This window comes from Poromitra crassiceps (genome assembly GCF_964638095.1).
Source record: "Poromitra crassiceps genome assembly, chromosome: 4".
NCBI classification, from domain to species: Eukaryota; Metazoa; Chordata; class Actinopteri; order Beryciformes; family Melamphaidae; genus Poromitra; species Poromitra crassiceps.
The window spans coordinates 64434328-64456474 of NC_139626.1; the positions used below are offsets into that span (position 1 = coordinate 64434328).

Consider the following 22147-nt stretch of genomic DNA (forward strand, 5'->3'; position numbering starts at 1 on the left):
TTTATAACGTGGCTATATTCATAACGTTTTCTATCTCGGATGCGTTATTTCGAATCCCACTTTGCTGGCGCAAAGCGTGTGGGTTTCAGGACAAAACAGTCTCGAGCCACTAACGTCATCTTTAGAGCACAATATTCCTGGAATGCAAGTTTAACTACAGTTGCATGTCCTCTGCATTCTACATAAAATTAAGATATCACGGGTTGTTTTATTTTGTATGTTAAATACTTATTGGCCAAGATATGTTAGTTTATGGGAGAGGAATTCTGCCAGCCAAGGAGGGGAATGTGGGCGGCCATCTTGCCTGCAGGGTTTTCGGATCGAGTGGAGTGCCGTTTTGCAGGAAATCTGGGGGGATAAGTCCCACTTTAAGTTTGAGGTGGTGAGCAGCCATCCAGGCCCCAATGTCTTTCAGACAGGCAGAGATGCGTGATTCAATTAGAGTGTCAGAGGGGGGGAAGGAAAGGTAAAGTTGGGTGTCGTCAGCATAGGAGTGATAGGAGAAACCCTGGGATGAGATTACGTGACCAAGTGATTTCATGTATAGAAGGAAAAGGAAAGGACCTAGAACAGAGCCTTGGGGGACACCAGTGGAAAGAGTGCAGGGGTTAGAAAGGGACCCTCTCCAGGACACCTGGAAAGTGCGCTCAGAAAGATAAGAAGAGAACCAGGAAAGTGCAGTGCCGGTAATACCCAAGTCAGAGAGAGTGGAAAGGAGAATATGATGGTTGATGGTGTCCAAAGCAGCGGTTAGGTCAAGGAGTATAAGAACAGAGGAAAGGGATGAAGCTTTGGCAGAGTGGAGGGCGTCGGTGACCAAGAGGAGATCGGTTTCGGTGGAGTGAGCAGGTTTGAAGCTGGATTGTAGGGGATCGGAAAGGTTGTTATTGGAGAGATGGATAGATAGTTGATCGGAGACTGTGTGTTCAAGTGTTTTGGAAATGAAGGAGAGGAGAGAGACGAGACGGTAGTTATGGATGGCGTTGGGGTCAAGAGATGTTTTTTTGAGAAGGGGTCGGACCCTAGCAGTCTTCAGGGCCGACAGAAAAGTACCAGAGGACAGAGAGGAGTTGATGAGAGTGGTGAGGAAGGGCAATATGTCAGGAGAGATAGACTGTAGAAGAGAGGAGGGGATGGGGTCTAGGGGGCAGGAGGTGGCACGGTGGGAATTGATCAGTTGTAGTACTTTTACAGAGGTGAGGGGAGAGAAGGAATGGAAACTGAGAGGGGAGGATGGAGTATTCAAAGTTGAGACAGGAAACGCGTTCTGAGGGACAGGAGGGGGGAAGGACGAGCTGATGTCTGCAATTTTCTTAGTGAAGAAGGTTAAAAAGTCATCTGCGGTGAGGGAGGAGGGGAGGGGAGGGGAGGGGGATTGAGGAGGGAGGAGAAAGTGGAGAAAGGTTTCCTTGGGTTGGAGGCAGAGGACTGAATTGTTGAAATGAAGAAGGAGGTTTTTGCTTTGGAGACTGCAGATGTGAAGTTTGAGAGAGTGAGGTGGTAGGCTGAGAGATGAATGGGGTTGAGGGTTTTCTTCCAGGTTCTTTCGGCTGATCTAAGTTGGGTGCGGTGAGTGCGGAGAGAATCGGATAACCAGGGAGCAGGGGGAGTGGAACGGGGGGGTTTAGTAGTGAGAGGACAGAGTGAATCGAGAGCAGAGGAGAGAGAGGATAAGAGTGTTGGATGCCTCCTCAGTGGAGAGGTGAGATAATTGTTCAGCAGAGGGGAGGAGGGAGATGGCAGCAGAGGAGAGAGACGTGGGTGACAGGGTTCTGAGGTTGCGACGTGTTGTGACCGACCGAGTGAGTGGGAGGTGGATGGGAGGGGGGGAGGGAGATTGGAAGAGAGAAGGTTATGAAGGTTATGTTACTGTTCAACAGACCATTTAACTTCTGATTTACATGCACATTAATGTCAGAGAAGATACCTGAACTCTCATTTTCTTGCTGATGTGATTTTTAAAACCAGTTGAGAAACGCAACATTCAGCTCTACTTTTTCCTCTCCTCACTGCCACTGTTGTTCAAATAGAAAAGTCCACTTGCAAAAACAGAGATCAGATATAATTTGTATTTTTTCCTTCTTTTGTATTATACTAGAAATATCGCACGCATCACCCGCTCCTTCTTCAGGTCTCAGACACAGCTTGCATGCTGCACGGCCTCGCTTGCTCAACTTGCAGTAATTGTGAGCAGCGCGGCAGCCCTCACCTTATTATAGTAGTAAGATATTTATGTATTTATATAATTACTTTCATTTGTGTATATTTTTATTATAAATCATGGCAGTAATTAAAACATTTTCACCCAATCATTTTGATATAAATCACCCAAATGATTTGTTATGTGCAGGGAGTATCAAACAGGTGGTGTTTATTCATTTTAAGAATGGCATTTATCTTTTTGCAAATTAACTCTTCTTGAGTGAAGAACTAAAATGAAAACACAAACCTGATCCTTGTTTCAACTGTTAATATTGGGGACAATAACAGTTTCTGCATTATCATAATTAATTTCTGAGCAGTGTACTAATGAGAAAGTTCAACATGTAACTCTTTTTGAAGTAAGAAAAATGAAAGCTGGGATCTCTTTCTCAGAAAACCTGTATAAAACAATCAAGCGTAAACCAGCAAACTATTAGTGCTGGGTGATATGGATGAAAATGTTTTCACAATTCAAATTTGTGTAGAGATTTGTATGTTAACTTTGATTTAAAACACTTATCTATTGCTAGAATAAAACTAAATAAAACTAAAACTAAAATAATGAAAACATGAGTAAAAAGAGACAAGTGTCAGACTTATTTTTCTGTATATGGCTTGCTGCCTTGTTGGCCAGGACTCCCTGGAAGAAGAGATCTTGTATCTGAATGGGACCTTCTTAGATAATAAAGAATAATCAGATACAATAAATAAATATAATCTTTAAATAAGAATAACAAAACAAAGCAGTGAAAGCTACTCTTCCTCCCAGGGAAAGACTGCCCTCTCACAGACCTCTCCATCTCCATTGACAAAACCACTGTGCTTCCCTCCCAAACAGCTAAGAACCTTGGGGTGATCCTTGACAACCAGCTGTCTTGCTCGGCCTACATTGCTAACTCCGACGGCACGCTCCTGTAGGTTCTCCTTGTACAACATCTGCAAAATCCATCCGTTTCTCACGAGGGAAGCGACACAACTCCTCCAGTCCAGTCACTTATCTCCTGCTTGGACTACTGCAACGTGCTTTTGGCCGGCCTTCCTGCCTCTGACATCCGACCGCTTCAGCTCATTCAAAACGCTGCAGCCCATCTGGTATTCAACCAACCCAAATTCTCTCATGTCACTCCCCTCTTCCGTGACCTTCACTGGCTTCCCATCTCGGCATGCATCAAATTCAACACACTGGTTCTGGCCTACAGGCCAGTACACCAGACAGCTCCTCTGTACCTACAATCTATGTCAGGTTCCAAACCTCTCACCGCTCCCTCTGCTCCTCCACCAGTGCAGGACGCCTCGCCCCTCCTCCGCTACGGGGGCTCAAAAGTTGCTCATCCCGTTCACGACTCTTCTCCTCCCTGGCACCACAATGGTGGAACGAGCTCCCACCTATGGTCAGGACGGCCGAATAACTGCTGATCTTTCGGCAAAGACTAAAAACACACCTTTTCAGGCTCCATCTGGGCCCTTCTTGAACTAACATCTCTCTCTCTAAAAAAAACGTTATCACTCTATTCCTTCAGAAGTTGTAGCTGTCATAGATTCTGCTGCATAGTTGATTTCTGTATTGTCGACAAAAATGTGTTATTGTAAGTGGCTTTGGATAAAAGCGTCGGCCAAATGACGTAATGTTATGTGACATATCATTCTTTCAGTATGGCCTGAACACAGCAGAACCCCAGCAGGCAGCACAGTGTAATGTAAACGTGACTGAGCTCAGTGGACCGAAGTGCAGAGACAGAAACTCAAGACAAAGAATAAACTAAAAGGAGTCTTTACTTCAATAATACTGGTGAACAAAACCGCAAAATAAAAATCCTTTCTTGGTATCTCAAGTCAAAGTGGTGAACTCTGAAGACTGAGCAACGAGCAACTGAGAGAATAAACTTTATCAATCCAGGACAGAGGACAGATGAACACATTCAATTAATGAAACAGGTGGAAAATGTTGAACCATAATTATTGACAGCAAACCGTCTGGGTCGTGGAGCCATCTAGTGGTGACCCAGGCTATGACAAGTAAACAGAGAAGATGGTGAGCAGCACTAACAAAGCATCAAATTAGAGCAGACTATTAGAACTCAAATGTCAGGATAAGTGTTCAGTCACAACAATCTGAAGATGTTTATTAATAATAATAATAATAATAATAACTTGGATTTGTATAGCGCCTTTCAAGAAACCCAAGGACGCTTTACAGTAATGACACATAATGACAAACAAATAGACAGAGCAGAGAGAACAGAGAGGGCTATAGGCCAAAGGCTTTGTTAAAGAGGTGAGTTTTGAGGGTTTTCTTGAAGGAGTCCAGGGATGGGGTGTTGTGGATCTCTGCCGGGAGAGAGTTCCAGAGGGTGGGGGTCACCACACTGAAGGCTCTGTCCCCAAAGGTTCACAGGCGGGTGTGGGGGATGGAGAGCAGTGTCAGAAGACCTCAGATTCCGGGATGGGGTGTAGGGGTGAAGGAGGTCAGACAGGTACTGGGGGGCAAGTGCATAGAGGGATGTGTAGGTGAGAAGCAGGATTTTGTAGGTGATGTGGGACTTGACCGGGAGCCAGTGGAGCTGGATGAGGGTGGGGCTGATGTGCTGCCAGGGTTTATAGCTTATAGCTTGTTTAACTGCAGTGAGTGTTAGACCCAATCCCATTTCTTATTTTTACACCAGCCAGCAACTACAAGCAGGTTCGTGTAAAAAGCATTTACTGAAACGTGATTATCGAGCTATAAAATAAAGTATTTTTGGACAGCGAACATGAACGTGCAAAATGGAGGTTTAAGGGTTAAGTGCTATAGGGCTAAGGCGGGAGTTGGAATTGGGCCTTGCTGTGTTGTAACCACTTTTTGGGGTGCGGGGTGTGTGTGGGGGGGCATCACTCCTGTTTAACTGAAGCTATGTACAACTCTACAGTGGAGGAGTAATGTTGAACAAATCACCATGACACTTGTTGAAAGTTATCAAACTGCTTTTATTTTGAAATCTGAATCACTGAAGAAAATGTTTTGCTGTGTGTGTGTGTGTGTGTGTGTGTGTGTGTGTGTGTGTGTGTGTGCGCGTGTGCAGGCTGTCAGGCTGTATGCTCTCAGAGGAAGGCTGTGCTTCTCTGGCCTCAGCTCTGAGCTCCAACCCCTCCCATCTGAGAGAGCTGGACCTGAGTTACAATCATCCAGGAGCCTCAGGAGAGCTACTCTCTGTTGGACTGAAGGATCCACACTGGAAACTGGACTCCCTCAGGTATGGAGAGACATTGAGGCAATGTCTGCTAGAAGGCTGAGTCACACACATTTTCTCGGTCACACTGAGAATATGAGGAATAATGTTAGGATATGACTGGAAATCCTTCATATTGACGGTTATTAAATGTCATCAAAGATAATCTGCTGGTCTGACTTTGTTTATTCCTCCAGGGTGGACCATGATGGAGAGCAGAGGCTGAAACCAGGCGTGAGGAAATGTAAGTGTGTATTTAGTTTGATTCATGAAAACAAAGAAACATATTCAACTACTGAGATAGAAAGTCCATCTACACCACATCTACTTCACATCCTACTGACTCAGGATGATGACGTCATGTGACATCATCAAACTGCTGAGAAATTAAAGGCCCAATCCGTCAATACTCACTATTACTGACGCCGGTGGCCGTTAGTGTAACTGCAGGCAGCGTGTGAACGAGCTGACGCGCGGGCACCATACTCGCACGTGCACAAGCAGTTGCCTGGCAACTGGCAACAATCTGCTGTTGGTTGCTTTGCAACGTTAACTCATAAAAGTCACTTGAAAACGGCAACCTGGACAATTTATCGGTCAGATCAGCCTCGAGATGCCCAGGAAGGATTCTGGATGAATTAGGGGACATTATTGTGGCATGTTTGGCCGTGTTTTGGCTTGCGTTGGCTGCGGGGAAGTCGATACTCATGTTAGCAAAAGCAAGGAAATAGCCTGCTCCCCCTGTATGTACGGTACCGTGTAATGCCTGGAGTTGAAAAAACTGAACAATCAAACAATGTTTCATAAGCATAACAGTAACGTTAGGCATATTTAGGACTGTTAAATTCATTATCCACACAAGACGGTAACGTTATTAGTGGGGCTGGTGGTAATTTCTATAAATGTAAATTAATATTAGTTAGCCGCGATTAGCATCAAGCTAACGTTAACTATGTGCCGTCCCACTGCAGCCAACTGCAGTCATAGCCTGCTGGTTGCGGGGAAGTGGATACTCATGTTAGCACAAGCCAGGAAATAGCCTGCTCCCCCTGTATGTACGGTACCATGTAATGCCTGGAGTTGACCAAACTGAACAATCAAACAATGTTTCATAAGCATAACAGTAACGTTAGGCATATTTAGGACTGTTAAATTCATTATCCACACAAGACGGTAACGTTATTAGTGGGGCTGGTGGTAATTTCTATAAATGTAAATTAATATTAGTTAGCCGCGATTAGCATCAAGCTAACGTTAACTATGTGCAGTCCCACTGCAGCCGACTGCAGTCAGAGCCTGCTGGTTGCGGGGAAGTGGATACTCATGTTAGCACAAGCCAGGAAATAGCCTGCTCCCCCTGTATGTACGGTACCGTGTAATGCCTGGAGTTGACCAAACTGAACAGTCAAACAATGTACCGTAAGCATAACAGACAGTAGGCTAACGTTAGGCATATTTCCGACTGTTAGATTCATTATCAACACAAGACAGTAACGTTATTAGTGGGGCTGGTGGTAATTTCTATAAATATAGCTAAATCTATTAGTTAGCCGCGTATAGCATCAAGCTAACGTTATGGTTCTAATAGGCAGACTCACCACCGCAGCTAAATGCAGTCAAACAATAATGTTCCATGACCATAAGCATAACGGTAGTAACGTTAGGGTTGCATTACTTCACACAAGACGGTAATGTTAGCAGAGTTTCTGACCAGGTGGTCAGATACTTGTACTACGGAGTGACAGTAAAAATCTTGAATCTTGAAAATCCATTAGCAAGCAGCTAACGTTATCTGGTCAAAACCACATTACAGTAGCTACAAGCAGCAAGTTCCCTTCATGAACCGAAAACACGGTCCTGACTCTAGTTTCCCCCCGATGTCGGTCACATTGCTGCTGTCTGGCCAGACGGGCTTCATTAGATAAATATTTATTTATTTATTTAGTGTGGACTTTTTCTGGAGTCTGTGTTGTTTCCTTTTGCTAGCAGCTAGCGACGAACGTAACGTTAAAAGCTACTTTAGCCATTTCCTGTTAGCCGTCTAGGACAAGAGGCAAGCTCATGAACGCACGCAGACGTCACATCCTCTAGCTGTGGCGGGAAATGCTATCCCCTTCGAAACTGCGGTTTTTCCATGTATCTTCTGAACGGCTGGTCGGAGAGAAACGCCCCTGGTCGCCATTTTTAAGTTACGTCAAGGCGCATTCACTCAGTGCCAATAATAAACACTTTGTGCACATTTATTTCTCGCCAGAACCAACGGAATGGGCCTTTAATGATCAAACTGTCAATAATCAAGAAATAACCACATGGTCCTGTTTCACTTTCCTGCTAACTACTGTAACTTAACCAGATAAGTTTGTTGACAATTTGGCATAAGTCCAGGGGCCTGTACTACGTAGCTAGATTAATGCCTTATCCGAGTAAGTTTGAGTTTGAACCTGGTTTAGCCGTACTACAAAGCAAGTTAACTTCTAATCACCATGGCAACTCACTCTGCAAAGCTAACCTGGTCCCGACCAGGTTAGCTTCAGAGGATAAGATCAAAATCCATGACAGACCCATATAATCGGCTCTCTGGAGTCACTCACCATTCATATAAGATCGCCATATGAAAAATAGATTGCAGTCAACTGAGAATAGAACAAGAAAAACATTTGTGGCTCTGTAGGTTACATAATTAAATTAAGCCTACTTACCACTTTATGTCTTAACAGCTCAACGATGCGTGGAGAAATATGATCACTATTAATCACCGCAGCGCATATCATAAACGAGTGAGGGTGATATTCTCCTACATGCCAGAAAAGCCTATACATATAATATAGATATGGGATAAATATGGGATAGCCCCAATACTAAATATGCAGGCTACTCTTGCATGTTTCAGCTGGAACTGTGTCCTGTAGGCTGTATGCCAATATATGAGCAAAAATAGGCTAGTTTTTATCAATGAAAACTATGCCCGCATCGTCTCAATTCAGTTCAGCAGTTTTCTCTTTTATATTAGGATATCATTATTATAGCCTATATGAATTATTCGATCAGTGCAACCACACATAATGAGTGATAGAGATCATTATTCATTGAGCATGCATTTCTAAATCTATGGTCTAAATAGGCTTACAGATTGTGGAAAACTGAAAACTGAAAACTGAGATTACACATTAATTTACATTTACACTCGCACAAAGCTGCTGTAGGAGACAGAAATCGCTGATCAAAGTAAATCAAATGACTGATTTGAATACAAGCGGCAGCTTTAGACAGTCCTTCCGCAGACTATATCCAACGCTGATTTTCATTCTGACATGGCTACATTAAATATTCGCTAAAACTCTGATCACACTGTGGCTGCGCTTTCATTGAATGAGGAAATGGGTGTGGAAATGGGTGTGGGCGTGGATCAACTCAGCTGTTCATAATGTGATTGGCTAGCGCACCTCTTTCGCGTGGACGCGCGCCTGTGCACGAGCGAAAAACGTGCGCGTGCACAGGCAGATCCCAGATAAACCCAGCTTCAGTTATCGAGTAGAAAACCAGCGTCGTAGTATCGTTAAACTAGATAGCTTTGATCCTGTTCAGTCAAACCAGATCAAAGTGACAGATTGTGGGTCTGTTAAGATAGCTTCGTAGTACAGGGTACAGGATTTTCTGTTTCACAAAGCCAGTTAACAATTTAGCCAGACTTGTTACCAGGGCAACAGAGCCTTAAGCCCAAAAAGTGAATTATTGTACTGAATGAATGAATGAATATTGTAGTGCAGTAATGAATGAATTTAGTCCTAAGTGGATTATTGAGCTGCTGTAATGAATCAATTTAGTCCTAAGTGAATTATTGACCTGCAGTAATGAATGAATTTAGTCCTAAGTGAATGATTGACCTGCAGTAATGAATCAATTTAGTCCTAAGTGAATTATTGACCTGCAGTAATGAATCAATTTAGTCCTAAGTGAATTATTGACCTGCAATAATGAATCAATTTAGTCCTAAGTGAATTATTGACCTGCAGTAATGAATCAATTTAGTCCTAAGTGAATTATTGACCTGCAGTAATGAATCAATTTATTCCTAAATGAATTATTGACCTGCAGTAATGAATGAATTTAGTCCTAAATTAATTATTGACCTGCAGTAATGAATCAATTTAGTCCTAAGTGAATTATTGAGCTGCAGTAATGAATCAATTGAGTCCTAAGTGGATTATTGAGCTGCTGTAATGAATCAATTTAGTCCTAATTGAATTATTGACCTGCAGTAATGAATGAATTTAGTCCTAAGTGAATGATTGACCTGCAGTAATGAATCAATTTAGTCCTAAGTGAATTATTGACCTGCAGTAATGAATCAATTTAGTCCTAAGTGAATTATTGACCTGCAATAATGAATCAATTTAGTCCTAAGTGAATTATTGAGCTGCAGTAATGAATCAATTTAGTCCTAAGTGAATTATTGACCTGCAGTAATGAATCAATTTAGTCCTAAGTGAATTATTGAGCTGCAGTAATGAATCAATTTAGTCCTAAGTGAATTATTGAGCTGCAGTAATGAATCAATTTAGTCCCAAGTGAATTATTGAGCTGCAGTAATGAATCAATTTAGTCCTAAGTGAATTATTGACCTGCAGTAATGAATCAATTTAGTCCTAAGTGAATTATTGAGCTGCAGTAATGAATCAATTTAGTCCTAAGTGAATTATTGACCTGCAGTAATGAATCAATTTAGTCCTAAGTGAATTATTGAGCTGCAGTAATGAATCAATTTAGTCCTAAGTGAATTATTGAGCTGCAGTAATGAATCAATTTAGTCCTAAGTGAATTATTGACCTGCAGTAATAAATCAATTTAGTCCTAAGTGAATTATTGAGCTGCAGTAATGAATCAATTTAGTCCCAAGTGAATTATTGAGCTGCAGTAATGAATCAATTTAGTCCTAAGTGAATTATTGACCTGCAGTAATGAATCAATTTAGTCCTAAGTGAATTATTGAGCTGCAGTAATGAATCAATTTAGTCCTAAGTGAATTATTGACCTGCAGTAATGAATCAATTTAGTCCTAAGTGAATTATTGACCTGCAGTAATGAATCAATTTAGTCCTAAGTGAATTATTGAGCTGCAGTAATGAATCAATTTAGTCCTAAGTGAATTATTGACCTGCAGTAATGAATCAATTTAGTCCTAAGTGAATTATTGACCTGCAGTAATGAATAGGACGACACATCACAAACTCCACAAAGTCACTCTCTCATAACCTTCAAGCGATACTGAGAGCAAAAGTCACAATTCTGATGCAAAAAATAATGTCGACTTACAATAAATCATGGGCATTGTTATGAATAGCTGCGGATGTAAAATAAACAAGGCGGTTGAAAGCTAGCATATGGCCAGCGCGGAAAAGTGTTGACGAGCCTGTTGGTTGTAGCAGGCAGTGACATTGTTAAAGTGGAGGGCTGTCGGTGGCAAAGGTATGAAGGATATAATGGAAAATCAGTATGGTAAGAAAGCCCTAAAAAATAATTATTTAATTATGTACTTGAATTTAATAAACCATGTTATTATAATACTCATTCATACACAATAACTTTGTGAGGTGTGTGTGTGTGCGGATTATCTAAAATATGTGTATTTGTCACAGTAAAAGGAGCCCACCCCTCTCTATAGCCTCACGGTGCCTTTTCTTCAACTTCTATTGTTGTAATTACATCTCCCCCCCCCCACCAGACTCCCGAATGCTCATCTTTCTTTGGTGGCGCAAGGCACTCTGGGTTTTATTGCCATTTTGGAAGCAGTGCTGCCGCCATTCTGGCCTGAAGACATTAGCCAGAGGTCACCTAGTCTGTCCAAAATGGCAGATTAGCTGTGTGTTGGGGTGGGTTGAACCTGTTGCATGTCAGTTCTTTGCAATGCAAGTTCTTTGGCAACAGCCTCCCCGTGCATCACATCGCTAGATCTGATGCAGTGTAATTTTACAGTAATAACAGTGTAATTTTTTTTTCAGAGAGGCTATATTCAATAAGAGAATTATCCTGTTTTTAGGTGAAATGTTCACTGTAACCAGGTGCGGCAGTACTTTCTAGTAGTGGAGTTGCTGCGTCTGGCTACATTGAAGATTTCAGCTATAACATGGTGTAAATTATGTATTTCCATGTCAACTTGGCATCTCAGGGCTTGTGGAGACTTGGATTATGCCAGGTGAGCAGTATAGAAGCATTTTATGTATTTTTTCTGTTGTTTTTTACGTTTGTCGTGACCTCCTTCACACTCAGCAGACAGCTCTACTTACCTGACACGGCTGGTCTCCATTTCTCTAAACTGGGACCGTGCCGGCTGCATTCTACTGCATGTAGTACACTGACTGTATACAAGTACCTCATACAACCCCTCTTCAAACAAACTGAACTATCCCTTTAAGGTCACGACCCGATTCGATTTTTGATTCTATTCCCCCCCCCCAGCACTGACAGCTTTTGCCCTTGTTAGTCTCAAGTCTTGATTTCCACCAACATATATTTGGTTTTATGCCCTGCTGAACTGTCATTTACCATTGTGCTTTAACTGCCATATGTCTTTATGTACCACACATTAAGGCCATATGGTCAAACTTAAATTATTTATTTTAAAGTGCAATAATAACTCCATCCATCTTCATAACTCTGAATGAAAACACTGCCATTCTGTCAATAGCAAATAAACAATCACTCTGTCTAAAAATAATAATAATAATAATAATAATAATGATAATAATAATAATAATAACTCAGTTAGAAATAACAGTGCCATTCTGCCAAAAGAAATAGCTGTATAAAAACAACTCAGTGCTATTCTGACATTACAAAATAAAATAACTGTATACAAATAAATCACAGTGCCATTATGATTCTGCCAAATCAAAAGGAGACAATTCTAATCCTGGTTGCAGGTGAGAAAACTGATGTACCCTTCTCTCTCCTGCCACCTAGTGGCTTTTCTTTTAACTGTTAACTGCAGTGTACACTCTTCACATCAAACACAGGTGCCATTCAAGCTAACTATAGCTAAAGGGGGAAAACATAGATAGGCTACTGGACTGGTATAGTTAACAAAAGCATAACGATCAAAATAACTTCCAAATGGACTTTGATAGAATAATGTGACTTTTTGAATGATAAACACAGTTGAACATCAGTCCAAAACAAACATTGGTCATTGAGACATTTACATGTTCATATTCTTCTTTAAGAAGATGAGCATGTTCACATTGTCTGGAGTGAGGGCTGCTCTTTGAGCTGTCACAATGTTCCCTGGTGTTGAGAACACTCACTTGCTACACTCGTTGCTTGTACAGCAAGATAATGTTTGGAGAGCTTGGACAGATGTGGGTACAGATGATCATTTTCTTTCCACCATTCCAGTGTATTTGATTCCATATCGATGAATTTTGCCATCCTGTAGAGCCGAATCTCCTCTTCCACAACATCAGACCGTGATTTGGGTGTTGATGGAGCGGCCTCTGTTGTGCTGAAGAAGTCGCCAAACAGTTTGTTGAGCGCTGTCTTCTTTCTTGGTGGGGAGGCTCCACTGGTTGTTGTAGTCTCTGAATCCTCTGCAGGATTTTGGCTGGTCCCTTCTCCAGAGGCCTGGGTCAGAAAAAGACACAAAACAGCTGTTTTAATGTAGTGCACACATGTGACATTTAGGAGAATCAACAACAGATAGTGTGTGCTATATCATTATTCATGAAATATAAAATGGTCTTACATTAAAAATATTACCTATTTTCATAATAATTTAACATTACCTTTTTAACACATTGAGTGCCAGCCATTTTTTCAATCCTGTAGGTAAGTTGTGCCAGGTTTTTTTTTGAGGATTCTGGCTCATTTTACAAGAGCCGAGGATTATTTTCTGTTAAGAATTCGTGAACACCAATCATCTAAAAATAACTAATAGAATGTGTGCTTTCTCTGTCTAAAAGAGTTAGTTTGCAGAGTTAGTAGTTATGTAGATATTAGCCGTTGAGTACAGCATGGTTTCAGAGATTTTCAGAGAGTTTGGAGATAAATGGATTTTTAGAACCACCTCACGTGCCTGTGATTATGGGTGCCCTTGTCTCCCACTCTGTGCGCTCTCTCTCTCTCTCTCTCTCTCTCTCTCTCTCTCTCTCTCCTCTCTCTCTCTCTCTCCTCTCTCCTCTCTCTCTCTCTCTCTCTCTCTCTCTCTCTCTCTCTCTCTCTCTCTCCTCTCTCTCTCTCTCTCTCTCTCTCTCTCTCTCTCTCGAGAGAGAGAGAGAGAGAGAGAGAGAGAGAGAGAGAGAGAGAGAGAGAGAGAGAGAGAGAGAGAGAGGAGAGAGAGAGAGGGAGAGAGCGAGAGGGAGAGTTGCTTCAACTCCTCCCTCCGTGGGCGTTCTTCTTGGCTGCAGCGGCCGTCACAAGCTTGTCACCAGTCTCAGTGCTTTGCTGCTGTCCTGTGCCTGTGGCTGCGCGGGCCGCTGTTTGAGGAAGTCGGGATGGACTCGCTCGCTTCTTGGAGTTTTGGTTGAGAGAAGCTTTTGCGATTCTGGTCATATTTATGCTGCGTGTTTCAAAGTGTGTTCCACCTGTATTTGCAATCCCGCATCGCCAGCAATCAGCGCGAAAACGAAAGCGTTTTCCCCCATCCATTTTCATGAGAATGGCTGGGGTGAGAATGGCGTGACAAGTTAAAAAAATGCTTGCCTTCCTCTAGTCAGGAGAGCACTGTCGCCACTTAGTGGTCGGTAAAATAGATTATACACATTCTCTTGCTCCAATAGTGATCTCGAAGATGTAAAAGTTGTTGATTGATGTCCCACCGTCAAAAAAAAAAAATGTTTATGTAAGACGAGATATCTCGGCTCTGGCACTCAAGCGTTGGATTATGTAAGACGAGATATCTCGGCTATGGCACTTAACGTGTTAATTGTGAGATTTTACAATAATTTGCATTATTAATACTTCTGAAATTGTATTTACATTAATTAATCACACGTCTGTGGGATGCTGTAGATATTGTAAGATTTTCTCAGCCAGAGTTTTGAAGATGTCACTCCGCGAGACGTCATCCAGGTGATGGAGAGAGTTGAACCTGGGCTCTAGTGCAGTGCTCTGATTCAGGAACTTCTGATGTCCTGGGTCAGAATACCTCTCCTCAAAGTTCTCTGCTATAGCAGATTTAACATCCTTCACAATCCGTGAATCTGTGGCATTGTGCTTCATAGATGTCAGGATGGTGTGCTTGAGGGGAAGGACCATAGACACAGTTGGTTGCGTTTCAGAACTCAGCAAAGTTGTGACTGTTTTCAGGGGCTTCAGTAGCTTAACCACCTCTTCCAGAACAGCCACATCTTGATCAGAGAGAGAGTGATGAGATCCTTGGCATTCTTTTTGACATTTCTTTCTGTCAGCAAAAACAGCAGCTTGTTGCTCCATGTAGCTCAAGCATGTCATAGGTGGAGTTCCACCTTGTGATGACATCTTGAACCAGCATGAGATCGGGAAGCTGAAGCTGTTTTTGTTTGGCCTTAAAGACAGCTGCTGCAGTCGTGCTCCGGTGGGAAAATGTGACCACCCTTCTGACTTTGCCCAAAAGACGGGACACCTGGTTCACTCCCAATCCCTTCTGGGACACCAGATTGACCGTGTGGGCAAAACACCCTATCTGTGGATACAATCCAGCTTCCTTTGTGTCAATGACAATGTTCTTGGCATTATCTGTTGTCACATGGATGGTGGCATTGTGTGTGTCCAGTTTACATTCCTCTACTGCTTCCCTCAGCACCTCGGCCAAATGTGCACTTATGTGAGCATCATAGATGGGGAGAGTTTGAAGGACTGGATTTTCATCATTGATGTACAGTAGTGTGCTGTGATCGTCATGTAGCTCTGTGTGGCTCTAGAACTCCAGCCATCTGTTGTCAAGGCAATTCATTCTGCATTGTTCAGGCTGTCAACAACTTTTACCTTCACATTCTCATACAACCGGGGCAACACCTTTGTGGTCAATGTCGACCTGCATGGTACCTCGTAACATGGCTCCAACACACTGATGAGATGCTTGAATCCAGCGTTTTCCACCAATGGTAGACAATGAGGGTTCCCTTAGTACTTTTCATTTGGGAATATACAAAGCTCCTAATTTGTAAGTATGTATAAAAGTGTTTTCCTGGAAGGTGGTATTAGCACATGCTAATTGTTGGACTGACATCAGAGCACCTTTATCATACAAGTCTTTTATTTTACATAGCCCATTATCCCTCCAATGTTTCAATCCCATATCCGTTAGATCATCCAAACATAACATAACATAAGAACATCCAAATAGGTGTGAAGCAGGTACAGTATTTGTTTCATCTAAAAAGGCGTGAGCCTCATGTCAGGTTCCCATAGTGTTTTTGAGGAACGTATTATGTATGTTTTCTGAGCATTTACGTTGTGATGAGTAAAGGTATCTAGGCAGAGTGGAAGTTCCACTGCATCTTTCTCTCTGCTGGAACTTCTGCAGTGAGAACATCATACATGGCACCACACAGTTGTGCTGCCCAGTAATACAGTTTCATGTTAGGCAGACTATGTCCACCACGGTCATACTGTATCGCAAATAGAGGAGAGAGACACGCTTATTGTTACATATAAATCAAGTGAAGCTTTTTTCAAGTGCAGAGAAAAATGAGGCTGGTAGAGGAAGTGGAATTGACTGAAAGAGATATACAAAAATGGTAGAATTTACATCTTTTTTTTTTCAACATTGTATTTATTATTTTCAATTAACACATTTAAACATAAATGTAAATTACAAACATCCCATACATACAGTATCCCACCTCCCTCCCCTCCCCACAATAGCACAACAGAAAAACAAAAACGAACAATCAAACCCAACAAAACAAAAAAACAAAAACACACCAACATACAGACAATGATTCTACTGGGGATTGGACTAATTTAACTTAAATTTTGTTCAGTTACATCTTGACTCATGTACAGGTATATAGAGTGGAATATAGAGAGAATATGGTATAAAGAAATGCAGAGGAAAACAAAAACAGTCAATCATTCAAAGTCCCAGGCGCTTCCATCATGTCGGCCACATCTGTCCTCTCTAGATAACCAATGAAAGGGCCCCAAATGCTGTCAAATAATTCCTGTTTACCCCTGATGGCATATGTGATTTTTTCTAAGGGCAAGTTAATAAGTTAATAAGTTAATTCAGAAATCCATCTTCCGATACCCGGCCTACCAACCTAACCTGTTTCCATGTTACGGCAATAACTATTTTGGCCAAAAGTAAACCTATATCTAAAAACATTTTTAGAATTTACATCTTAATAATATTACTGCGTCCTATCATATAAATAGGCATTGTGCTCCATCTCTCTAAAGATTCTTCTACACCTTTCACCAAAGGATCATAATTGGTTGATATATGTTCAATGTCAGGAGTTATTTTAATTCCTAGAGAAGTTAATCCTTTTGGGGCACTAGCAAACTTTGCTAGCAAACTAGCAAACCTTGGTGAGCGTTCTCTCTCCTCTCTATTCAGCAACAACAAGGCACTTTTGTCATGATTGGTTTTATAAGCAGAGAACTGTGCAAACCGCTTCAGAAGATGACAAAGTGCCTTAACTCAGGTTCCCAGGTATGCAATCAATGGATAAATCTATGACCAGAGTGTTCTTCAATGGAAAGTGATCATCTAGAAGACTATTGTTGACCAAACTCTATTCAGAATAACAACAAAACAGTAATAAACAGGCAATTAGACATGGTGGTAGTGCAAATAGTGAGCATTTACATAATATTGTTCTCTCTCTCTCTCTCTCACACACACACACACACACACACACACACACACAGTCTGCCTGCCTCTCTAATACACACACACACGCACGCACGCACGCACACACACACACACACACACACACACACACACACACACACACACACACAGTCTGTCTGCCTGCCTCTCTCTCACCCACACACAAAACACCTCCCCTTCTCTCTCTCTCACACACACACACACACACACACACACACACACACAGTATGTCTGCCTCTCCCTCACCCACACACACAAAACACCTGCCCCTCTCTCTCTCTCTCTCTCTCCTCTCTCTCTCTCTCTCTCACACACACACACACACTATGGGCCCTATCTTCGCAACGGCAGTAATTTTGCATTAGCGCCCGTTTTGTGCTGGAATAGCGTCGTGCAAAGCCCTAATTGTGGGCGTGTCAGGCCGCTGTGCTTCACGTCATCTAACCCTAACCCTAACCCATAACAGGATTCACAAGGTGAGATCACTCCCCTTAAAAGCCACAGCATCACCGCCAGAAGAAGAGAGAAGAGAGAGGGGGAGAGAGAGAGAGAGAGAGAGGGGGGGGGGAGATAATTATCTCTCCCTCTCTCTCAAAGGGCCGCCGCGCAATTACGCAGTGATGTCCCAAAGCGTGCATTTACTGTAATTAGACGTTTGGTTCATATAGGCTATAACATAGGCCTACACATCTAAACATATTTGTTTCTTTAATAGGGTAGGAATGTGTGAGATTTTACTTCTAGCCTATTTCAAAAGCCTATGTCAGAATTGTCCACTCTGGTTAAGCCATTGACTGCGGTCACGCCATCCGCGCTGTGGAGAAACTGGTCTTGCATGCATGCAATTGCAGGGAAAGAGGTTACTGTACTGGCCGGACACTACAGGTGTTGTGCCAAAAAGTGATTTGCGTTTTGAATTAGATTAGGGGAACGAGGGTCGGTGCCCTGGGTGTTTTGGGCCGGCCATGGGGCTCACAGGGTGGGAAGAGGCAGAGGAGAGGAGAGGTCCCACGGAGCGAAATCAGTTTCTGGCAGCAAATCACTTTTTGGCACAACACCGTCACAACTTTCTCATAAGCAATCTACTGTTACCTCACACCACAGACATGTATGGTCATGAATTATGTAGCCTAATAAAACCGTGACAAACAAATTCTCATTTTTAAATCAAGGTTTTTTTTGCGCTAAGACCAGCTATTTGGTGGCGTTAAAATTGAGAGCACCCAAGGCCTTTTTTTCTAACACATTGCGCTGGAACGCCCATTGTGGCACGGGCAACGCCCAAACCTCTGTTTACGCTCTGAACATATCGACGGTATCTTCGCCAGAGCGCAAAATGACACTTGCGGGAGGGAGATGATAGAGGCCCACGCCTACACCTGTGTCTGCTCTTAGATCCCAGCGCAAAACTGGACGGTGGAGGCAGACGATAGCTTAAGACACTGGGAAGATAGCAATAAGAGGCGCGCAAACGATAGCGCCGTACCAAGATAGGGCCCTATATGTCTATGACACACACACACACACACACACACACACACACACACACACACACACACACACACACACACACACACACACAGTGGGCTCTATCGTTGCAGCGGCGCAGTTTCTAGGCCGAGCGCCAGCCGCAGCGCAAAGCAGTGGGCGTGGAAAGGCGCACTTGATATCTTGGTATCGGCGCTAAACTCAGCCTCAACCATTATAACCACGCCTTTTAAGCGTAAAATTATGCATTGTCCGCTCATTGGAGAATTGCAGGGAAGAGACACACGCTTGCCTTTTAAGCTCCAATTCCTGGACAAATCCGGTAAAACCAGACAAAGCCAAGGGCTCCGCCGCCCCCCCCTCCCTTCATCCGGTCTGTCTATCTCCATATATAGGCTATTATTCCATATTATTATGCTTCTCAAAGCAATCTAACTGCAGTTAAAATACTGCAAGCATGTAAATACCGTAAAATACCAATTATTAGCCCGGCGTTAATTGACAAAATATGTAGCCAGACCCCGCGTCAATATGGGACCTGCGGCAGTTTGGGACCTGCTTTAATTATTTTTGTACAAAAATATTGCTCAGCAAAGATTGTAAATAGTATGAAATTGTTTATTTAAACCATTTATTTTAATGAGTTGGCTACAGTCAGCACCCCACACGATTGCTTGTCTATGGGGAGAGCCGCGCCTCCCTCTCAGCGCAGCAGAGCACATTGCATGCCAGTTCTGGCCTGTACATGAAATCAAATAAAATTTGAGCTGAACTGTGACCTACCGGTATTTACCACTAAACTTTCTCCGCTGAAGGTGAGAGAACATGATCATCATGTGAGCAGATTATTTGTTGCATGCGCTGCCTCCTCCGCTGTTCATCACTCACGGAGCACCCTCTTCAGTAGCGCACATGTGAAAGAGCGGTGAAATACCAATTAGAAGCGGACTTCTATGCCCGCTGGCAGGGAAATATACCATAGGCACATTTCTCAAAATAATTATTACACCAGAGATGTCGGTTTTAGTGTATAAAAATCTTCAGGAAATGCCTACACAATTTTCAGAATCATCAGATGTTGAGGGAAAACGAATTTTGATCAGCAAGTTTCGTGCATGTGTTTTTTTTCCTCGTTGTTCCCGTTTCCTCGTTGTTCGTATTCTTCATCCGATTTTTCTTCTTCGTTGTGTTTGGGAGATGCATTCAACAGGATGTCGCAAAGGTAAAAAGAAAACATTGAAAAAACTAACCGGGCGTCAAATTGGGACCTGCTTTTATGTACAAAATATGTATCCAGACCCCGCTTATATATGGGACCCGCGGCAATTTGGAAGTCGGCTTCTAATTGGTATTTTACGGTACATGCCTATAATGTCAATTATCTGAATGAAATAATAATACATATTAATTAGGAATATTAGTAATATTAGTAGCCTAGCTAATTTCGGGGGGGGGGGGGGGGTAATAAAACGTAGAGCTATATTACACATAAATGGGGATTATTATGATAGCCTAAACTAAATTTATGAAACTGCATTACAGCTTCACCCAAAGCCTGAGAAGGGTTGCAATCTTATATTCTATTGTATTCTAAAGTATTTTTTTCTATATATTGTATTCTCCATTCACTTTCCTGTCCCCGGTGCACAGAATCCTGCTTTAGGCCTGCTTTTCAAAAGCGCAAAGCGCTAAAAGTAGGCCAGGTCGGAAGATGGCTGGAAGATACGAGTACGCCGGTATTTAGCGCCGACACGCCCACTTTGGCGCATTCAGGGACTCCGCCACGCCCATTCGGCCTAAAGCGCATTTGGCAGCCTAAAGCCTATTGCTATTTTCCCGAAACAGGCGCAAGGCACGTTTTTTTGCGTTTAAGGCCCGTTTTAGCGCCGAAGGCCTGTGGGAGAATAGGGACCAGTATGTCTGCCTCTCACACACAACACCCCCTCTCTATCTCTCTCTCTCACTCTCACTCACACACACACATAAGCCGCTTTCAAACCGGCCTTGAAAGCAGTAAAATACACAAAAAATGTGATCCGCACCTCTGGTGTGAAAGTTGTGAAAGTGGTGGATAGGCTGGATAGGCTAATTGTGTTCCGCCTTTCGTTCCGCCAATGGACTTAGTCACAGCGCCGGATTACCCTCCAACCCGCCTCCACCTGAAAGCGTAGGAGCGGCAACATGGAACGGTGCGAATGGTCAGCTCATTCATAAAAAATACAGGGGAAACCACCTCATGCAGCAAGAAAGGCATGAGTGAAAGTTAAAAAAAAAAGTAGCCTATACAATCATGACTGCAGGGGCGCCAGGAGGAATGCTCCATGCCTGTAAGTAGGTTAGGCTTTATGCTCAAACGATGTTGACATTAGTAGGTCAAATTAACGGATATAATAATATGCTTCAGAGGACTATTAGCTGTCTGTGGCGAGTTGGTCTGAGGATATTCCCTCTGGAAACCAGCTCCAGAACGGCAATCTGTCTAGCTAGCCACTTGTGTGTTCCCTTACAAAAACTACTAACGTTATACTAGTCATGTGCATTTATAACCTATACTATTCCCCCGACGAACGTTATGCAGACTGCAGCTGTTTGATATGCGGGCGTCGTCTTTCAGAACGGACGCTAATTAGGCTACTTCATGGGAATAATTTGCTTTACAAAAAACTGGAACCAAAAGATAAGAATTAGCCTTGTACCTAATAGGCTACATGATGGTGCATCTGTGATCCATAAAGTCGATCAGATGATTATTGAAAGCCTTGTTACCATGCTGCATGTGGACAACACTTTCCTGTTTTATCAGTTTGATCTTTAACGACCACAGCTGCATGTCGTTGGCTGGGCATACATCAGCGATGTTTGGTTGTTGAATGAATTCGTTCATCATACAGTAGCCTAGGCTACACTAACCTATGAAAATATTCATTTGGGCTAGGAGGAGCTGGGTGGAAATGCCTCCGCTCGCCTTTGAATCCGGGAGCGGTGGCTGTCGCCTGAAAGCTCACCCCAGGACGGGAATGTGGCGGTGCTGCTTGGCTGTGTGTGAAAGCAATTTCTGTGGCGAGGCTGCCGGTTTTGCGGGCCTTCTGAACTGCAATTTTCTGCGATCTGTGTGTGAAAACGGTTACAGTCTGTCTGCCTCTCTCTCACTCTCCCTCTCTCTCTCTCACATACACACACACACACAGATACACACACACACACACACACACACACACACACACAAAACACCGCCCCCCCCCACCCTCTCTCTCTCTCACACACACACACACACACACACACACACGCACACACACTATACTGTATGTCTATGACAGAGCAACACACACACACACACTATATGTCTATTGGCCCATTTCCACCGCTCCATCTCGCTTTTTTGTCTCATTCCACCGATCAAAAACGTGGACAGCCCGGGTTGAGTCGTGCTCGATCACGT

The 22147-nt window shown here is 42.9% G+C and overlaps 1 protein-coding gene across 1 annotated transcript in view; it reads left to right on the forward strand.

The window, feature by feature from the left end:
• LOC310775905 (protein NLRC3-like) overlaps positions 1-22147 on the forward strand; it is a gene marked incomplete at both ends in the record, with an annotated part of 60679 nt that overhangs the window by 35390 nt on the left and 3142 nt on the right. Inside the window, 2 exons of the mRNA XM_083636029.1 lie at positions 5262-5432; positions 5606-5652. Coding sequence (XP_083492155.1) covers positions 5262-5432; positions 5606-5652 — 218 coding nt within the window. The remainder of the gene's footprint in view (positions 1-5261; positions 5433-5605; positions 5653-22147) is intronic.